General features: G+C 51.8%; 4 protein-coding genes across 11 annotated transcripts; 2 read left to right on the forward strand and 2 right to left on the reverse strand.

The window, feature by feature from the left end:
• Window positions 1-91: 91 nt before the first annotated feature.
• On the reverse strand, window positions 92-8,344 carry LOC117893523 (flocculation protein FLO11; the record flags this gene model as incomplete). Its single annotated transcript, XM_034800163.1, has 8 exons — window positions 92-858; window positions 927-1,950; window positions 2,710-3,095; window positions 3,135-3,726; window positions 3,770-4,582; window positions 5,258-6,023; window positions 7,119-7,312; window positions 8,012-8,344. Coding segments are annotated over 8 exons (4,806 nt in total), but the record flags the coding sequence as incomplete, so codon positions are not given.
• Window positions 8,345-8,922: 578 nt separating this feature from the next.
• LOC117894774 (peritrophin-1) lies at window positions 8,923-9,614 on the reverse strand. 2 transcript variants are annotated; one of them, XM_034801999.1, is made up of 2 exons: window positions 9,574-9,614; window positions 8,923-9,529 (listed from the first exon to the last, which is right to left on the reverse strand). In XM_034801999.1, the coding sequence occupies exons 1-2, from the start codon at window positions 9,583-9,585 to the stop codon at window positions 8,996-8,998; spliced, it is 546 nt and encodes a 181-aa protein (XP_034657890.1). In that variant the 5' UTR covers window positions 9,586-9,614; the 3' UTR covers window positions 8,923-8,995. The 2 variants fall into 2 exon arrangements, with proteins under 2 accessions (XP_034657890.1, XP_034657891.1); XM_034802000.1 differs by having other exon boundaries at window positions 8,923-9,516; window positions 9,579-9,600.
• A 1,349-nt stretch (window positions 9,615-10,963) lies between these two features.
• On the forward strand, window positions 10,964-11,893 carry LOC117894769 (integumentary mucin B.1). Of its 7 annotated transcripts, none has more exons than XM_034801988.1 (3): window positions 10,964-11,007; window positions 11,072-11,509; window positions 11,540-11,893. In XM_034801988.1, the coding sequence occupies exons 1-3, from the start codon at window positions 11,001-11,003 to the stop codon at window positions 11,875-11,877; spliced, it is 783 nt and encodes a 260-aa protein (XP_034657879.1). In that variant the 5' UTR covers window positions 10,964-11,000; the 3' UTR covers window positions 11,878-11,893. The 7 variants fall into 7 exon arrangements, with proteins under 7 accessions (XP_034657879.1, XP_034657880.1, XP_034657884.1 ...); XM_034801989.1 differs by having other exon boundaries at window positions 11,543-11,893; XM_034801993.1 differs by having other exon boundaries at window positions 11,072-11,445; window positions 11,545-11,893.
• A 325-nt stretch (window positions 11,894-12,218) lies between these two features.
• Window positions 12,219-19,709, forward strand: LOC117894743. The gene is made up of 11 exons (XM_034801945.1): window positions 12,219-12,297; window positions 12,359-12,624; window positions 12,687-14,615; window positions 14,677-14,841; window positions 14,914-15,093; window positions 15,158-15,325; window positions 15,394-15,573; window positions 15,635-15,817; window positions 15,886-16,074; window positions 16,139-16,885; window positions 17,260-19,709. The coding sequence occupies exons 1-11, from the start codon at window positions 12,291-12,293 to the stop codon at window positions 19,663-19,665; spliced, it is 6,420 nt and encodes a 2,139-aa protein (XP_034657836.1). The 5' UTR covers window positions 12,219-12,290; the 3' UTR covers window positions 19,666-19,709.
• The last annotated feature ends 103 nt before the right edge of the window (window positions 19,710-19,812 follow it).

Here is a 19,812-nt window from a genome sequence, read left to right on the forward strand (position 1 = left end):
AAACGAATTTCATAACTCGCTGACAAAAGTAATAATTGAAAGTTTTGGTAGTCATTTTTGTAAAATAATCTTTTATTCAAATGAATCTGTGAATATGGGATAACAAACAAATTTAAAAAGAAATTATAGTTTCGTGCGAGTAACTAGTCAAGCTCTCATATTACTTGCAGAACCGCTGTGATTTTTCGCATACTTCCTTTACAGGGTTCCAGAAAAGTCCAGAATTACAGCTCATCACAACTCCGCGCTCCCCGAAACACTTGATGTATTTTGAACAGTCGGTTGGGAGAACGTCGAAATTCATACCCATTGCACAAGATGTGGTTTCATTCTCTTGTTTCTGAGTTTTACAATAGATGCTGGACCAATCACAAGCTTTCAGGACGGGATTCCAATACAAAGGCTCGGGACACTTCTGTACTATTGGTTGACCATTGCTGCACTGGATATATTTAGTACAATCGCTTGGGTCTGACAGAAAATCTATTCCGTTCTTGCAAATCCGTTCCTCGGGATTAATATTTGCACTGTTGTTGAAGCAGCCACTCTCATTATAGCCGCAGTATAAGTTCTGATAGTTCCAGAAGAGACCATCTGGACAATTCATGATGTATTCATGTCCGTTGCCACACTGTATAAATTTATGGCAATCCGATGGATGCGGCAAATAGGGAGCGCCACTGGCACAAGACATCGGCGGTATAGGAGATGGCGACGTCGCCGGACTAGACGTCGATCCAGTTCCAGATAAAGTTGTCTCAGTGGAATGGGGATTTGTTGTCGCTGGCTCGGATGTTGAATCCGATGGTGATGAGCTGCCTTGGACAGTTGTAGAATCAACATCATCTGTGGTGCTCTCTAAAGGTGCAAAAGTCGAATCATTAACTGTGGTGCTTATTTCAGTAGAGAAAAAAGGGTATTCCTACCTGTTGTGCTCTCTACAGGATCAGATGTCGAATTCCCAGCTGTAGTGCTCTCTCCAGGCCCAGGAGTAGTTTCGTCCTTACCTGTAGTGCTCTTTTCAGGTGCAGAAGTCGAATCCTCAGCTGTGGTGCCATCTACAGGTGCAGAAGTCGAATCCTCAGCTGTAGTGCTCTCATCAGGTGCCGAAGTGGAATCCTCAGCTGTAGTGCTGTCTTCAGGTGCAGAAGTCGAATCCTCTACTGTGGTCCTCTCATCAGGTGCAGAAGTCGAATCCTCAGCTGTAGTGCTCTCATCAGGTGCAGCAGTCGAATCCTCAGCCGTTGTACTCTCTTCAGGAGCGGATGTAGTTTCGTCCTCTACTGTGGTGCTCTCATCAGGTGCAGCAGTCGAATCCTCAGCCGTTGTACTCTCTTCAGGAGCGGATGTAGTTTCATCCTCTACTGTGGTGCTCTCATCAGGTGCAGTAGTGGAATCCTCAGCTGTGGTGCTGTCTTCAGGTGCAGAAGTCGAATCCTCTACTGTGGTGCTCTCACCAGGTGCAGCAGTCGAATCCTCAGCCTTTGTACTCTCTTCAGGAGCGGATGTAGTTTCGTCCTCTACTGTGGTGCTCTCATCAGGTGCAGAAGTGGAATCCTCAGCTGTGGTGCCATCTTCAGGTGCAGAAGTGGAATCCTCAGCTATGGTGCTCTCTTCAGGCGCAGAAGTGGAATCCTCTACTGTAGTGCTCTCTTCAGGTGCAGCAGTCGAATCCTCAGCTGTAGTGCTGTCTTCAGGAGCGGATGTAGTATCGTCCTCAGCTGTGGTGCCATCTTCAGGTGCAGAAGTCGAATCCTCAGCTGTAGTGCTGTCTTCAGGTGCAGAAGTGGAATCCTCAGCTGTAGTACTCTCTTCAGGAGCGGATGTAGTTTCGTCCTCTACTGTGGTGCTCTCATCAGGTGCAGAAGTGGAATCCTCAGCTGTGGTGCTGTCTTCAGGAGCGGATGTAGTATCGTCCTCAGCTGTGGTGCTCTCATCAGGTGCAGAAGTGGAATCCTCAGCTGTGGTGCTGTCTTCAGGTGCAGAAGTGGAATCCTCAGCTGTAGTGCTGTCTTCAGGAGCGGATGTAGTATCGTCCTCAGCTGTGGTGCCATCTTCAGGTGCAGAAGTCGAATCCTCAGCTGTAGTGCTGTCTTCAGGTGCAGAAGTGGAATCCTCAGCTGTAGTACTCTCTTCAGGAGCGGATGTAGTTCCGTCCTCTACTGTAGTGCTCTCTTCAGGTGCAGAAGTCGAATCCTCAGCTGTGGTGCTGTCTTCAGGAGCGGATGTAGTATCGTCCTCAGCTGTGGTGCTCTCATCAGGTGCAGAAGTGGAATCCTCAGTTGTGGTGCTGTCTTCAGGTGCAGAAGTCGAATCCTCAGCTGTAGTGCTGTCTTCAGGAGCGGATGTAGTTTCGTCCTCTACTGTGGTGCTCTCATCAGGTGCAGAAGTCGAATCCTCTACTGTGGTGCTCTCTTCAGGTGCAGAAGTCGAATCCTCAGCTGTGGTGCTGTCTTCAGGAGCGGATGTAGTATCGTCCTCAGCTGTGGTGCTGTCTTCAGGAGCGGATGTAGTATCGTCCTCAGCTGTGGTGCTCTCATCAGGTGCAGAAGTGGAATCCTCAGCTGTGGTGCTGTCTTCAGGTGCAGAAGTGGAATCCTCAGCTGTAGTGCTGTCTTCAGGAGCGGATGTAGTATCGTCCTCAGCTGTGGTGCCATCTTCAGGTGCAGAAGTCGAATCCTCAGCTGTAGTGCTGTCTTCAGGTGCAGAAGTGGAATCCTCAGCTGTAGTACTCTCTTCAGGAGCGGATGTAGTTCCGTCCTCTACTGTAGTGCTCTCTTCAGGTGCAGAAGTCGAATCCTCAGCTGTGGTGCTGTCTTCAGGAGCGGATGTAGTATCGTCCTCAGCTGTGGTGCTCTCATCAGGTGCAGAAGTGGAATCCTCAGTTGTGGTGCTGTCTTCAGGTGCAGAAGTCGAATCCTCAGCTGTGGTGCTGTCTTCAGGAGCGGATGTAGTATCGTCCTCAGCTGTGGTGCTCTCATCAGGTGCAGAAGTGGAATCCTCAGCTGTGGTGCTGTCTTCAGGTGCAGAAGAGGAATCCTCAGCTGTAGTGCTGTCTTCAGGAGCGGATGTAGTATCGTCCTCAGCTGTGGTGCCATCTTCAGGTGCAGAAGTAGAATCCTCTACTGTAGTGCTCTCTTCAGGTGCAGCAGTCGAATCCTCAGCCGTAGTACTCTCTTCAGGAGCGGATGTAGTATCGTCCTCAGCTGTGGTGCTGTCTTCAGGTGCAGAAGTCGAATCCTCTACTGTGGTGCTCTCTTCAGGAGCGGATGTAGTTTCGTCCTCTACTGTGGTGCTCTCATCAGGTGCAGAAGTGGAATCCTCTACTGTGGTGCTCTCATCAGGTGCAGAAGTGGAATCCTCAGCTGTAGTGCTGTCTTCAGGTGCAGAAGTGGAATCCTCAGCTGTGGTGCTGTCTTCAGGTGCAGAAGTCGAATCCTCAGCTGTAGTGCTGTCTTCAGGAGCGGATGTAGTTTCGTCCTCTACTGTGGTGCTCTCATCAGGTGCAGAAGTCGAATCCTCTACTGTGGTGCTCTCTTCAGGTGCAGAAGTCGAATCCTCAGCTGTGGTGCTGTCTTCAGGAGCGGATGTAGTATCGTCCTCAGCTGTGGTGCTGTCTTCAGGAGCGGATGTAGTATCGTCCTCAGCTGTGGTGCTGTCTTCAGGTGCAGAAGTCGAATCCTCTACTGTAGTGCTGTCTTCAGGAGCGGATGTAGTTTCGTCCCTCTACTGTGGTGCTCTCATCAGGTGCAGAAGTGGAATCCTCTACTGTGGTGCTCTCATCAGGTGCAGAAGTGGAATCCTCAGCTGTAGTGCTGTCTTCAGGTGCAGAAGTGGAATCCTCAGCTGTGGTGCTCTCATCAGGTGCAGAAGTCGAATCCTCAGCTGTGGTGCTGTCTTCAGGTGCAGAAGTCGAATCCTCAGCTGTGGTGCTCTCATCAGATGCAGAAGTGGAATCCTCAGCTGTGGTGCTCTCATCAGGTGCAGAAGTCGAATCCTCAGCTGTGGTGCTCTCATCAGGTGCAGAAGTCGAATCCTCTACTGTGGTGCTCTCATCAGGTGCAGAAGTGGAATCCTCAGCTGTAGTGCTGTCTTCAGGTGCAGAAGTCGAATCCTCAGCTGTGGTGCTCTCATCAGGTGCAGAAGTCGAATCCTCAGCTGTGGTGCTCTCATCAGGTGCAGAAGTGGAATCCTCAGCTGTCGTGCTGTCTTCAGGTGCAGAAGTGGAATCCTCAGCTGTGGTGCTGTCTTCAGGTGCAGAAGTGGAATCCTCAGCTGTGGTGCTCTCATCAGGTGCAGAAGTCGAATCCTCAGCTGTGGTGCTCTCATCAGGTGCAGAAGTCGAATCCTCTACTGTGGTGCTCTCATCAGGTGCAGAAGTGGAATCCTCAGCTGTAGTGCTGTCTTCAGATGCAGAAGTCGAATCCTCAGCTGTGGTGCTCTCATCAGGTGCAGAAGTCGAATCCTCAGCTGTGGTGCTCTCATCAGGTGCAGAAGTGGAATCCTCAGCTGTAGTGCTGTCTTCAGGTGCAGAAGTGGAATCCTCAGCTGTGGTGCTGTCTTCAGGTGCAGAAGTCGAATCCTCAGCTGTGGTGCTCCCTCATCAGGTGCAGAAGTCGAATCCTCAGCTGTGGTGCTCTCATCAGGTGCAGAAGTGGAATCCTCAGCTGTAGTGCTGTCTTCAGGTGCAGAAGTCGAATCCTCAGCTGTGGTGCTGTCTTCAGGTGCAGAAGTCGAATCCTCTACTGTAGTGCTCTCTTCAGGTGCAGCAGTCGAATCCTCAGCTGTAGTACTCTCTTCAGGAGCGGATGTAGTTTCGTCCCTCTACTGTGGTGCTCTCATCAGGTGGAGAAGTGGAATCCTCAGCTGTGGTGCTCTCATCAGGTGCAGAAGTGGAATCCTCAGCTGTAGTGCTGTCTTCAGGTGCAGAAGTGGAATCCTCAGCTGTGGTGCTGTCTTCAGGTGCAGAAGTCGAATCCTCAGCTGTGGTGCTCTCATCAGGTGCAGAAGTCGAATCCTCAGCTGTGGTGCTCTCATCAGGTGCAGAAGTGGAATCCTCAGCTGTAGTGCTGTCTTCAGGTGCAGAAGTGGAATCCTCAGCTGTGGTGCTCTCATCAGGTGCAGAAGTCGAATCCTCAGCTGTGGTGCTCTCATCAGGTGCAGAAGTCGAATCCTCTACTGTGGTGCTCTCATCAGGTGCAGAAGTGGAATCCTCAGCTGTAGTGCTGTCTTCAGATGCAGAAGTCGAATCCTCAGCTGTGGTGCTCTCATCAGGTGCAGAAGTCGAATCCTCAGCTGTGGTGCTCTCATCAGGTGCAGAAGTGGAATCCTCAGCTGTAGTGCTGTCTTCAGGTGCAGAAGTGGAATCCTCAGCTGTGGTGCTGTCTTCAGGTGCAGAAGTCGAATCCTCAGCTGTGGTGCTCTCATCAGGTGCAGAAGTGGAATCCTCAGCTGTAGTACTCTCTTCAGGAGCGGATGTAGTTCCGTCCTCTACTGTAGTGCTCTCTTCAGGTGCAGAAGTCGAATCCTCAGCTGTGGTGCTGTCTTCAGGAGCGGATGTAGTATCGTCCTCAGCTGTGGTGCTCTCATCAGGTGCAGAAGTGGAATCCTCAGTTGTGGTGCTGTCTTCAGGTGCAGAAGTCGAATCCTCAGCTGTGGTGCCATCTTCAGGTGCAGAAGTAGAATCCTCTACTGTAGTGCTCTCTTCAGGTGCAGCAGTCGAATCCTCAGCCGTAGTACTCTCTTCAGGAGCGGATGTAGTATCGTCCTCAGCTGTGGTGCTGTCTTCAGGTGCAGAAGTCGAATCCTCTACTGTAGTGCTGTCTTCAGGAGCGGATGTAGTTTCGTCCTCTACTGTGGTGCTCTCATCAGGTGCAGAAGTCGAATCCTCTACTGTGGTGCTCTCTTCAGGTGCAGAAGTCGAATCCTCAGCTGTGGTGCTGTCTTCAGGAGCGGATGTAGTATCGTCCTCAGCTGTGGTGCTGTCTTCAGGAGCGGATGTAGTATCGTCCTCAGCTGTGGTGCTGTCTTCAGGTGCAGAAGTCGAATCCTCTACTGTAGTGCTGTCTTCAGGAGCGGATGTAGTTTCGTCCTCTACTGTGGTGCTCTCATCAGGTGCAGAAGTGGAATCCTCTACTGTGGTGCTCTCATCAGGTGCAGAAGTGGAATCCTCAGCTGTAGTGCTGTCTTCAGGTGCAGAAGTGGAATCCTCAGCTGTGGTGCTCTCATCAGGTGCAGAAGTCGAATCCTCAGCTGTGGTGCTGTCTTCAGGTGCAGAAGTCGAATCCTCAGCTGTGGTGCTCTCATCAGGTGCAGAAGTGGAATCCTCAGCTGTGGTGCTCTCATCAGGTGCAGAAGTCGAATCCTCAGCTGTGGTGCTCTCATCAGGTGCAGAAGTCGAATCCTCTACTGTGGTGCTCTCATCAGGTGCAGAAGTGGAATCCTCAGCTGTAGTGCTGTCTTCAGGTGCAGAAGTCGAATCCTCAGCTGTGGTGCTCTCATCAGGTGCAGAAGTCGAATCCTCAGCTGTGGTGCTCTCATCAGGTGCAGAAGTGGAATCCTCAGCTGTCGTGCTGTCTTCAGGTGCAGAAGTGGAATCCTCAGCTGTGGTGCTGTCTTCAGGTGCAGAAGTGGAATCCTCAGCTGTGGTGCTCTCATCAGGTGCAGAAGTCGAATCCTCAGCTGTGGTGCTCTCATCAGGTGCAGAAGTCGAATCCTCTACTGTGGTGCTCTCATCAGGTGCAGAAGTGGAATCCTCAGCTGTAGTGCTGTCTTCAGATGCAGAAGTCGAATCCTCAGCTGTGGTGCTCTCATCAGGTGCAGAAGTCGAATCCTCAGCTGTGGTGCTCTCATCAGGTGCAGAAGTGGAATCCTCAGCTGTAGTGCTGTCTTCAGGTGCAGAAGTGGAATCCTCAGCTGTGGTGCTGTCTTCAGGTGCAGAAGTCGAATCCTCAGCTGTGGTGCTCTCATCAGGTGCAGAAGTCGAATCCTCAGCTGTGGTGCTCTCATCAGGTGCAGAAGTGGAATCCTCAGCTGTAGTGCTGTCTTCAGGTGCAGAAGTCGAATCCTCAGCTGTGGTGCTGTCTTCAGGTGCAGAAGTCGAATCCTCTACTGTAGTGCTCTCTTCAGGTGCAGCAGTCGAATCCTCAGCTGTAGTACTCTCTTCAGGAGCGGATGTAGTTTCGTCCTCTACTGTGGTGCTCTCATCAGGTGGAGAAGTGGAATCCTCAGCTGTGGTGCTCTCATCAGGTGCAGAAGTGGAATCCTCAGCTGTAGTGCTGTCTTCAGGTGCAGAAGTGGAATCCTCAGCTGTGGTGCTGTCTTCAGGTGCAGAAGTCGAATCCTCAGCTGTGGTGCTCTCATCAGGTGGAGAAGTGGAATCCTCAGCTGTGGTGCTCTCATCAGGTGCAGAAGTGGAATCCTCAGCTGTGGTGCTGTCTTCAGGTGCAGAAGTCGAATCCTCTACTGTGGTGCTCTCATCAGGTGCAGAAGTGGAATCCTCAGCTGTAGTGCTGTCTTCAGATGCAGAAGTCGAATCCTCAGCTGTGGTGCTCTCATCAGGTGGAGAAGTGGAATCCTCAGCTGTGGTGCTCTCATCAGGTGCAGAAGTGGAATCCTCAGCTGTAGTGCTGTCTTCAGGTGCAGAAGTGGAATCCTCAGCTGTGGTGCTGTCTTCAGGTGCAGAAGTCGAATCCTCAGCTGTGGTGCTCTCATCAGGTGCAGAAGTGGAATCCTCAGCTGTGGTGCTCTCATCAGGTGCAGAAGTGGAATCCTCAGCTGTAGTGCTGTCTTCAGGTGCAGAAGTGGAATCCTCAGCTGTGGTGCTGTCTTCAGGTGCAGAAGTCGAATCCTCAGCTGTGGTGCTCTCATCAGGTGCAGAAGTCGAATCCTCAGCTGTGGTGCTCTCATCAGGTGCAGAAGTGGAATCCTCAGCTGTAGTGCTGTCTTCAGGTGCAGAAGTGGAATCCTCAGCTGTAGTGCTGTCTTCAGGTGCAGAAGTGGAATCCTCAGCTGTGGTGCTGTCTTCAGGTGCAGAAGTCGAATCCTCAGCTGTGGTGCTCTCATCAGGTGCAGAAGTCGAATCCTCAGCTGTGGTGCTCTCATCAGGTGCAGAAGTGGAATCCTCAGCTGTAGTGCTGTCTTCAGGTGCAGAAGTCGAATCCTCAGCTGTGCTGCTGTCTTCAGGTGCAGAAGTCGAATCCTCAGCTGTAGTACTCTCTTCAGGAGCGGATGTAGTTTCGTCCTCTACTGTGGTGCTCTCATCAGGTAGAGAAGTGGAATCCTCAGCTGTGGTGCTCTCATCAGGTGCAGAAGTGGAATCCTCAGCTGTGCTGCTGTCTTCAGGTGCAGAAGTCGAATCCTCAGCTGTAGTACTCTCGTCAGGAGCGGATGTAGAATCCTCAGCTGTGGTGCTATCTTCAGGTGCAGAAGTCGAATACTTTGCTGTAGTACTCGGTTCAGGTGCATATGTCGAGGCTTCCACAGGTTTTGTCACGTTAGGTTGAGGTGGTGTTGGTTTAGTTGGTTTTGTTGGTTTAGTTGGTCGTGTATGCAGAAATTTATTATCTCGGCCAAATTGTGATTCATACTCAATATTATTTAACTGCACTTCATCACTTTTTATGTATTGAGAATCCACAGAGGCACTCTCTGCTCCGCGCAGTAGAATTTGGCTGAGTATTACTAGTGATATTACAAATTTTAATAAATCTCGTGAAGACATCTTTGTGCTTAGGGCAGTGGGAGAGCGCAGCGAATTCGCGTATGAGTTAGACAAAAGCATTCAGAGAAGTGATATTCGGGCTTTGTGCATTGACACTTATAAGTAGCTCTTTAGGTAGCTCGTTGCACTTCTTATCAGATCTGTTTGTGCAAAAGCCGTTATCTATAAGGGGAAGCCTCTTGAGGTGTCGGCTACAAAAATTTAATTGCTTAAATGTATTTTGTTTTATTACATTTATTGGGAACGCATTTTCGTTGGTTACAACATATTCGTTCATTGCTCCTGATCGTCTTCAGAGTACCCGAAACGGGAGTCACACGTGTAGTCGCATCTCTGGAGTGGCTGGTTCCAGAAAAGCCCGATTGGACAGTTCTGCTTAATCCCGTTATTGTAGACACACTGAATGTACTTGCCGCAGTCTGGCTCATAGGGAAGGAACGGCAGGCCAGATGAACAGTCCGACTCCTTGCCAGCGGGCTCATCCACATTCTCACAGTACTTTGAGTCCCAGCCGCAAACGTCAAGTGCCGGGTCCCAATAGAGGTCCGGAGGACAGAGTTTTAATATTCCCTCCCCATACAGGCATTGGTAGTACTGCTGACAATTGGGCGCTGCCAGAAATTCCTCTCCCTCTTCGCACAGAACGGGAGCCGGCAGTGTAGTGTCGATATCTTGGGGCTCCGTTTCGGTGCTGGGATCCAGTGTTGTCGATTCGAATGCTATGTAGTCATCGTCAAAAGGCAACGAAAGCGCATAACCCACAAGGAATGCAAATGTAACCACAGTGCACAGGCCTGAAAGCATAAAAGGATCTTGCGAATATTGTGTGATACAGCGCCAAAAGTTATGCTCCTACCTCTCATATTTGTGAATGTCGACGTTGCAGCAATGCTCTGATTATTCTTGAGGCTCTGTGCTTTTATAGCCACCTTTCAGTACTTCCCATTGCGTGGTTTTGATTACACTTGTATAGGAAGCCAGCGGAAAATATATATTTTATTGCCTATCAGTCTTATCGACCAATTTAATTTACGAGTAGATTTCCGATTTAGAAATATACAAGCTGCACCAATTCAGCGGAGACTCGACTAAGGCATACCTACCTGGCTCTGAAAAGGTAACTTCTCAAAACCCTGAAGCATATGAGAAAGTAAAGCTGAAGCTGTTGAATCTATAAGTATTCATATTCAGATGTTACATTCTCTTTCTAGAACCCATAATGCCTCCTGACTACCGGGTAGGTATCTGCCGTAGAGGTACATATACAAACGTACTTACATATGTATATGCAATTGATTAAAAATGGAAAACTATAAGTGTTCTGGGAAAAAGTAAACTTTATTTCAATTGAAAAAGTGGGCTACAATGCAATACTTAAACGGCCACTCACTCCGATTGCGCTCTTCGGAAGTGAGTCATGCTAATCTGAATTGTGTTTTAAATCTATTTATATTCCAAACTATTGTACTGTTGAATGCAGAAGCGTATTTAATTTTAATGCCAGTCAATGCAAACGATGACATGAAGAGCTGTATAAATCTAAAGGTTATGGTTTGCTCCATTTTGTTCGCTGAATTTTGAAGGCAGTGATTTAAAAATGGTCCCAAAAATATGCAATACATGCGAAACAAAAAAAAAGAGTTTATATCAACTGTGTGCCGTACCCTTCATATTTTACAACTCCGATCTTATCTTATCTGACAGTAGAGAGGGTGATTTAAGTTCCTTTTGCATTCGGTTCAAAAGAAAAACATGAGATAGATACCTTCCAATAGATCTGATACTAAGATCTTATTTTTTCAATTGTATTTAGAGTATTTAGAATAATGAGTGGACATTACAGCCAAAGACATTACAGCCAAAGACCCCCTTTATTTAATTCAGACTGCAGCTATTTTCCAATTATTATCTTATCAATATTAAACTATTTTCCACGACCTTGACTTGAAATCTAATGTAACTCCCTTTAAATTCAACATAAATGCTTAGAAAATATTCTCTGTTATTCTGCCATCAATTGCCATTGATTTCTTTATCAAATTGAATTAATTACAAATATAAGTTGTATTTACTCTCCCACCGCTATCATAGGACAATCATCATGAATCATGTTAGGGCAAGATAAGAAGAACACTTCGATGTCTTGTGTATGCTAATTAGATGCAGATGATAAGTGCAGCGATGGAATGCAGTACTTGGAAATGGTATAAATAGAAGGACACTGGCGAACTGATAATTAGTTTGGGTTAATAGTGAATCAAGTCGACTGCTGCATGAAATGAAACGTAAGTACGAGCATGAAAGAATAACCTGAGTAGTACTAAAAACAACATCCATTGCTTGTGGCAGTGGCTTTTATATTTATGTCCGTGCAGCTAATGCTCCTGGCGACTTCCCTCAACGCCAGAAGATGTATTCGGCCAACAACGAAGCCAACAACGACAACCACTTCGCCAGAGCCCACCGACGATGAGCCAAGTGACGAATCCTCTGAGTCATCGGGGGAAATCACTGATGCACCAACGGATCCAACGGGAGAGACTACTGGTTCAACACCAGATACTTCAGAAGAAACTACTGGTGCACCCTCGGAGCCTTCAGGAGAAACTACTGGTTCAACACCGGATCCAACGAGCAAGCCCACGGATGCACCATCGGATCCTTCAGGAGAAACTACTGGCTCACCCTCGGATCCAACGATTAAACCCACAGATGCACCCTCAGATCCACCGGGAGAGACTACTGGTCCTACCTCCGATGCAACGGATAAACCCACAGATGCACCATCGGATTCATCGGGAGAGACTACTGGTCCTCCAACGGATCCAACGAGCAAACCCACGGATGCACCATCGGATCCATCGGGAGAGACTACGAATGCAGCCCCAGATCCATCGAGAGAAACTTCTGAGGCAGCATCGGATCCAACGAATGCATCGGGTGTATCCACTGATACACCTCAGACAACCAAACCTCCACCCGCAATAGATTCGGACGCTGCGTGCCAGGCACATCCGGGAGTGCATTACTTACCAAATCCCTACGATTGCCATAAGTACATACAGTGCGAGGGGAATGTGGGGCACATACATACATGTGCAGCCGATCTCTACTGGAATTCGATTGCGCTGACCTGCGATACGGTTTGCCAATAAAGTTGTATGAATAGCAGCTCCCTCCAGCAGCCTACGTTGCATGCATTTTCTATCTATGGCCTTGGGCCTGAGCGATCTTGAAACGAGAAGAGTTGTTCCTGACATTCAGCTCCACTCCATTCCATTCATAAGTTTGCAGATTCCGGGCATCGAATGGGGAGTGGCCAAAGTTGCGTTCCAGGAACCCACGAAAGACTTCACACCTCAATTAAACTGACACGATGGGCGCATGTTCGACACGATCAACATAATTGAATGAGATAAGGGCTGTCAGCGAAGGCAAATGAAGATCGCTGGCAGACACCCACTATTGTGTCTATAATGTATATAAAGGTTTCGAAATTTTGGCAATTGGGCAGAGTTCAACATTCATTATTGGTAAAGCATCACGAGTGGAATACTATCGAACAAATATGAGAGGTAAGCAGGATCAGGACACTTGAGATTGGAACTGGGATTTATTTTTGTTTGTTCTTCGCAGTTGCTCTGCTAGCTGTGGTGACCCTCACTACAGTGGCGGTCCTTGTCGGAGCCGCCGATCCTGAATGCGTCTATCGCAAATTACGCGGCCTGTCGCCCCACTGGCCAAACCCCACGAGCTGCTCCAGCTACTACCGCTGCTCGGGCAAGGGCGTTGCCCGGTCTGTGACCTGCCCAGCCGGTAAAGAATACAACCCCAAGAACGGCAAGTGTGCCACCGCCGGTCGAGGACTCTGCAAGCTGAGCCTTGTCGCTCCCCTTGCCCTGGTGAGTTTTCCTGTTGATTCTGCCGAGCCGACTGCACGGATAACTAACGCTCCACTCCATAGTCAACCAATCTATGCACCGATGAGGTGAACGGAGCATTTTTGCCAAAGAGCGGATACTGCGGCGAGTACTACATCTGCGACGAGCAACAGGCATACGCCCAGAAGTGCGCCGCAGGCAGCGCCTTCAACAACACGCTGGCCGTCTGCATTCCGGACACCAACAAGACTTGCTGGCAGAACCTGTGCGTGGGAGAGGCCGATGGCCTACTTCCCACCAACGACGATAACTGTGCCAACTACTACTCGTGCTCGGCTGGTGTGGCCACGCTGGAGAGGTGTCCACAGAAATCGTACTTCGATGTAAGCCTGAAGACCTGCATCGCCGACACGGACTCAGTTTGCTGGCAGAACTTCTGCGTTGGCATGGCTGATGGCTCTGCCGTCGCTGACAAGACCAACTGCTCCGTGTTTTACCTCTGCTCCGGCGAGACTGCAACGACCCAGTACTGCCCCGTTGGCAGCATCTTCAATCCCCAAGGCTGGAACTGTCAGCCCGGCACATGCGACGACACCACCACTGTGGAGCCTTGCGATGATGTCACAACAACACCCGAACCTTGCGATGATGTGACGACTACAACCGAACCCTGCGATGATGTCACAACCACAACCGAACCCTGCGATGAGGTGACGACCACAACCGAACCCTGCGATGATGTGACGACAGTAACCGAGCCCACCGCCGACTGTGATTGTGCCAATAATGTGAAGAACGGAGATCTCGTTGCCAACAAACAGAATTGCCGATTGTACGACGTCTGCGTGAACGGCGTCCTGATCTCTGGCGATTGCGGAAAGGGAAACTTCTTCAACAGCAAGATAGACGTGTGCCAGGTTGATTCTACAAATGAGTGTCCCGATAGCTCTGAGGCCGAGTGCACGGACGGTGAGCTGCTGGTGGATGTGCAGAACTGCGCCAAGTACTACCAGTGCAAGAACGGAGTCTGGCTGTCAGAGAGCTGCAGCAGTGGCAGCTTCTTCGACACCACATTAGTCGCGTGCAAGGTAGACTCGGAGAAGGTCTGTGTGGACTCATCCACAGACGAGTGCAACGTGAGCGATCAGGCTGCCAGCGGTAAGAATTGCTTTAGCTACCAGACATGCATAAGCGGCAAGTGGCAGGAGGAGCAGTGCAGCAAAGATTACTACTTCGACTCGGTCTTGGGCATCTGCAGACTGGACGAGACTGGTCGCTGCCCCGAAAACAAGTTACTCTTCAACTTCATGCGACCCGATATCGGCAACACCAGCCTCATGGTCAGCCACCGCGGCAGGCGCAGTGCCGAGTCGGATGGCAGCTGTGCTGGAGGCATTGCCCAAGGCTCCATTGTGTGCCATCCCACAGACTGTGGCAAGTATCTGCTCTGCGAGAATGGTGAGATGGTCGAGGGCAGCTGCGGCGTGGGAAATGTGGTGCAGAACGGTGTCTGCGTGCCCGACACAGCCGCCACGTGCTGGGTGTGCTCCAACAAGCCCAACGGCTACCAGCTACCCACTCCCGATGACTGCACCAGCTACGTCAGCTGCTACAACGGCCTGGCCATCCAGCACTCCTGCGGCGCTGGCGAGTGGTACAACGGAGAGGTGTGCGAGATCGATGTCACCGCTCAATGCATCAATCCCTGCAGCTGCGCCTCTGGAGCCGTGCCCCATCCAATCTGCACCAAGTACTACCTCTGCACCGACGGCGTGGCCCAGGTAGTGGACTGTGCAGTGGGCGAGGCCTTCAACAACGCCACAGGACTGTGCTCCACCGCAACGGAATGCAACGCAAAGCTGTGTGCCACAGCCGCAGACGCTACCACCTACCCAGTGGTTGGGGACACCAGCAGGTTTTACCTGTGCCTCAACAAGGAGGCCACCATCGTTTCCTGCCCGGCCAACACCGCCTATGACGCCACCTTCGGCATCTGCCTGGCCGTACCCAGTGTAAGTGAATGCATCCGAAATCCACGTGAGTTCATCCTTAACCTTTCATCTGTGCCTCCAGGTGGACTGCGATCAGGCCACCTGCAAGGGTGCTGCTGAGGATCTGACTTACCCAACTCTGAATTGCGACAACTCAAGCTTCTGCCTGTGCAATGGCGGTGCTGGCTACATCCAGTCCTGCGGCGAAGGCTACGTCTACGACGCCGTCGATGGCATGTGCCAATTTGTAAGTCCAGAATTGTTAATATAAAAGCCAACTTTAGGCGAGTAACAATCGATTATTCCGCTCTCAACTCAGACGGGACAGTGCGACCCGGCGGCATGTGTCGGCAATCCAGAGTACTGGGTATCGCCTGATTACCAGGATCCGAACAGCTTCTGTCTGTGCCGCGTTCAACAGCCCGTGCCGGTGCCCTGCCCCATTGGCTACACATTCAACAGTGAGGATCTTGCGTGTGTCCTCATCCCACAGCCTGACGTAAGACCATTGGACATCTGAACTCCCAAACAGTGTTCTCACATCGATTCCATTTCCATAACAGCCCAGATGCGATCCCAATGGTTGCTCGTGCAAGGCAGACTTTGACACGATTCCTGCTCTGAATACCGATGCTGGATTCTGTATATGCGTCGACAAGTTGCCATCGTATGACAGCTGCCCAGCCAACACAGTCTACAACCTCGAAGACAAAGCGTGCCTGGCCCCCGAAGTAAGTAAACTGAAGGAATGCCTCAACCTTCTCATTTGCTCACCCAAAGGTGTATCCTCTCTCTGCAGATAATCTGCACAACTAACGCATGTGAAGCGACTGAATGCGACAAGCTGACAGACTACGCAACATTCCCCGCCCCGGATCGGTCTGGATTCTGCTACTGCAGGGACACCTGTCCCATCTACGAGGCTTGCCTGAACAACACGGTTTACGACCCGACGCTGGGGATCTGCACAGAGCCAGAGGTAGAAATGTGCTAAATTCTGCATCTAATTTCTCCCCCTCACATGTATTATCCATTATCAGGATCCCTGTGCCACCAAGCAGTGCGACGTCAACCAATGTGACTTGCTGCCGCCCTACGATCCATTCAAGCCAGAGGGCGACCTGCAAGGATTCTGCTATTGCGAAGACGGATTCCCAATCTACAATGAATGCCCCGAGGGCGAGGTTATTGACTGGACCCTCAAGCTATGCCAGGTGCCCAAAGTGCTGTATCAGAAATCAATCAGTTGTTTGGAGTTATTTAATTGCGACTCCCCACTGTCTCCTTGCAGGTTGATGCCAGCTGCACCTGCGATGCATCCAAGTGCACCGTGAATATGCCTGATTTTGAGCCATTCCCCCCCAAGGCGGAAGACGACACCGCCGGCTTCTGCTATTGCGATAATGGCGAAGTGGTCTACGATACGTGCAGCGAGGGATTGGTGTTCGATGCGTCAGAGCAGATGTGCGTCATACCCTCGGTAAGACCCAGATTTAATACAATCTCAAGGGAAATCCATACAACTAAATCTCAACTCTACGCAGGCACCCTGCTCAGTGTGCGCGCCAGGCAACTGCGCCACAATGGATGACTTGTCCACCTTTAAGGCTTCGAATACGACCGCAGGATTCTGCTTGTGCATGTCCGGCAGTCAGGTCTTTGTGCCGTGCGAAACGGGCCTCGCGTACGACATCGATTTGGGCGCCTGCCTGAGTTCAACGGCCAAAATTGTCGCCAATACGGCTTGTGACATGACGCAATGCATCAAGCGGGATATCTTCTCGAGGTTTTCGGCCAGCAACACGACCAGTGGCTTCTGCACTTGCGAGGAGTTCGGCGTCACCGCCTACCACAGCTGCGAGAACGGAGAGCTCTACAACGAGGCCCTGGCCGCCTGCACGGTTGAGGCATGCGATCCCAGCCAGTGCCGGCGTCGTGCCCAGTTCGAGCCGTTCGCGGCGAGGAACACCACTGAGGGATTCTGTAGCTGCAACGGAGTCGCCGTCTACCACCGCTGCGACGAGGGGCACGTCTTTGACGCTGCCGTGGGCCTGTGCACCCTGAAGGGTGTCATCGGCAACATTGCCTGCAATTTGCTGGAGTGCCAGAAGCGGGCTCGCTATGAGCCCTTCCCGGCCCACAACACACGATCCGGATTCTGCTCGTGCGACGCCTCGGACGGAGTCAGTGTCACGTTCCATTCCTGCCCCATGGGCGAGGTGTTCGACTCCGAGATGGGAGTGTGCGCCGAACATGTCATTCAGAAGCGCTCGCTGGAGGCGCAGGAAAAAGTAAGGTCCCTATCATTCCTTAAGAGATTCTTCCAGAAACTTGCATAAACCTTATCCGCGCGTGTCCCCTATTTTGTGAGTTTTAAGTGCATCTAATCCCATGTTATTTATGAGTTATGTTTAATGTGAAAGTTCCGCTTGTTCCACTTCTATTATGTACCATAAAAATAACCATGAGCTACAATAAATTCAAACTAGATGAATTCCACTTTCGGCCTTTTATTCAGAATGGAACATGAGGATCTTATTCCTATGCTTAAGTCCCAAAGTGTAAGAAAGAATCTATAATTAGGCTTACTCTTTCGTACATTAATCGATGCTTTATCGATTGATCAGTAACTTACTAACCTCTCTTATTGTCTGTTGTTTTCCAGCTTGCCTGCATCGTGGATGAATTGCGCTCAGTGCCAGCGAACTGCTCCCAGTACGAGGTCTGTGTGGAGGGGCACTGGCGGCGACGCACCTGCACCGATCAGCGCTACTACAACCCGGAACAGCGCCGCTGCCTTGAGCCGAGGGACGACATGGTCTGCGCCTATGCGCGGGTCACCTATCTGCCAGCCTGCACCAATGCCAGCGAGGCCCAAACGATGTCCACCACAAATGGCAGCTGCCTCCAGTACTTCCGTTGCTCTGGCAGCAAGTGGCGCCTCCGTAACTGCCCCAAGCAGCTCTACTACTCCTCCCTGATGGGCGCCTGCCTGCCACTGCCGCTCTCTCTTGCCTCTAAGGAAAACGATCGGAGCATCTGCAATGCGACAATTATCCAAAGTCCGCCACAGGATTGCCAGCATTTGGCTGTGCGTCCGTCCGCGGCAGGCTGTGACAGCTTCCTCATGTGCCTGGACAACGTGTGGTGGCGGCAACAGTGTCCTCTGGGCATGTACTTCAGCCGCGAGCGCAACTACTGTGTGCCCAACGACGCCCAGCAGTGTCCGCAGAATGCCACGACTTCCTGTGTTAGCGGCCAGAAACGCGGCCTGATCGGCAGCTGTAGCATCTATGACCAGTGCTCGGACAGCCAGTGGGTGCGAATGCAGTGCCTCGCGGGACAACAGTTCGAGCCGCTGCTCGGCTGCGTGCCCAGCGATGGCAGGTGCCAGGCCAACGGCATGCGCCGCGTCTGCCACAATGGGGAGTTGCGGCCGCTGCCACTGATCTCAGCTGACGGTGGCCACTGTTCGGCATTGTTTCACTACTGCGAAGAGGAGGAGTGGCTGCTGGGCAGCTGCCTGCGGGGCCAGCAATTTTCCCCCAAACTGAACAAGTGTCAGGCCCACGCCGAGTGCCGGGAGCAAATTCAAACTCTGACCATGTCGGCTGCGGAGAACAGCTGTGTGGGCCAATCGGATGGCCTGAGCGTGCCTGATGCCAAGGATTGCACACGGTTCTACCTGTGCCTGCAGCAGCAGCCCGCTGTACTCCAGAGTTGTGCCTCTGGAAGCTTCTTTGACGCCGCCCAGGGATACTGCAGACCCAACGATGGCAGCTGCCAGCTGGCCGTCTGCTCGGGCGTGGATGATGGCAGACTAGTGGCCCATCCCGAGGACTGTCGCGCGTACTACAGCTGCTCCAGCCAGAACGGCACGCGGCTCCACCAGTGCGAACAGGGACAGTACTTCCACAGTCTGCTCTCGCTCTGCCGCGCCGACCACGGCCAGTGCCAGAAGGAGTCGGACCCTGGGGAGGAGCAGTCCACCGGAAGAGTGTGTGCGGGGCAGCACGGAGTGCGCCTGCCCCACGAGCTCTACTGCAACCTGTACTACGCGTGCGTGCGTGGCCTGGCGATTCCCGTGGAGTGCCCCGCCCAGCAGCAGTACAATCCCGTGCTGGGGGCCTGCGAGCCAGAGGCGCTGGCGCTGGAGCCGTGCCAGAACGGACAGCTGGATGGAAACAGCAGCGCCGTCTACAGCTGCGGTACCCTCCAGGAGGGAAGCTACCTGGCAAATCGCAGCGACTGCACGCGGTACTTCATCTGTGCTGGGGGCATTGCCGTGGCTCAGCGGTGTGCAGCGGGCAGCTTCTTCGATCCGGAGCAGCTGCTGTGCGTGCAGGACGATGGCTCCTGTCCGTTCGTGGATAATGGGGACGATGATGAGGAGACAAATAACCAGCACGTGCCGCCCGATCCGCTGGTCTGCGAGGGCAAACACGGCTACATTCTGCCAGATCCGGCCAACTGCAATAACTTCTACATCTGCGTGTCCGGGAAGCTGCGTCACGAGTGCTGCTACTCCGGATCCTTCTTCAACGCCACGCTCCAGCAGTGCCAAGCCCTGGAGCTGCCCAGCGACGTCGACTCGCAGACAGAGCTGCCCGGAAACTCCACTCTGCGTGCACAGAGCACACTGGAAAAGCAATGCACGGACGCACCCACCAGCTTCGACAGCCTGTGCAGCGTCATTGGCAATGGCACCTCCGTGGCGGAGCAGGGCGACTGCCGGCGCTACACCAGCTGCGAGGACGATGTGCCCGTGTCGCAGCGCTGCCGCAACGGGGAGAGCTTCGACAGCCTGCTGAGGATCTGTCGCCAGAGCGACGGCACCTGCCTCATGGAGAACGGCGAGCGGGTCGGAGTCTGCAACGGCCTGCACGGCCAGTTGGCCCGAGATGCCAACAATTGTCGCGGCTTCTTCGTGTGCCTGCACGGCCAGACCATCGCGGGCGACTGCGGACAGGGTCTGTACTTCAACAAGGCGACGAGCAGCTGCGAACTGGATGTCCTGCAGCAATGCAAGATCGATGGAGACGACACGGTAATTGTGGCCGACTCGAACTAGGTGCAGGGATCTTGCATGTAAAACATTTCAAGTGTATTTGATTCATATTACGGTGGAGGTTACCAAAATATTTACTCTTAAAAGGAGCAGAAACTGTTTGTATTTGAGGGGTCAAAGGGAATGCCCTTCTCCCCAGCTGTGCCCCTG

This window comes from Drosophila subobscura, chromosome J, assembly GCF_008121235.1.
Source record: "Drosophila subobscura isolate 14011-0131.10 chromosome J, UCBerk_Dsub_1.0, whole genome shotgun sequence".
Lineage (NCBI taxonomy): Eukaryota > Metazoa > Arthropoda > Insecta > Diptera > Drosophilidae > Drosophila > Drosophila subobscura.

Bases quoted from the DNA above. Each gene is read 5' to 3' on its own strand.
- LOC117894743 (XM_034801945.1), top strand. The intron at 14,842-14,913 runs GTAAGTCCAGAA...CTCTCAACTCAG, and splicing joins TCGATGGCATGTGCCAATTT to ACGGGACAGTGCGACCCGGC. The intron at 15,818-15,885 runs GTGCTGTATCAG...GTCTCCTTGCAG, and splicing joins AGCTATGCCAGGTGCCCAAA to GTTGATGCCAGCTGCACCTG.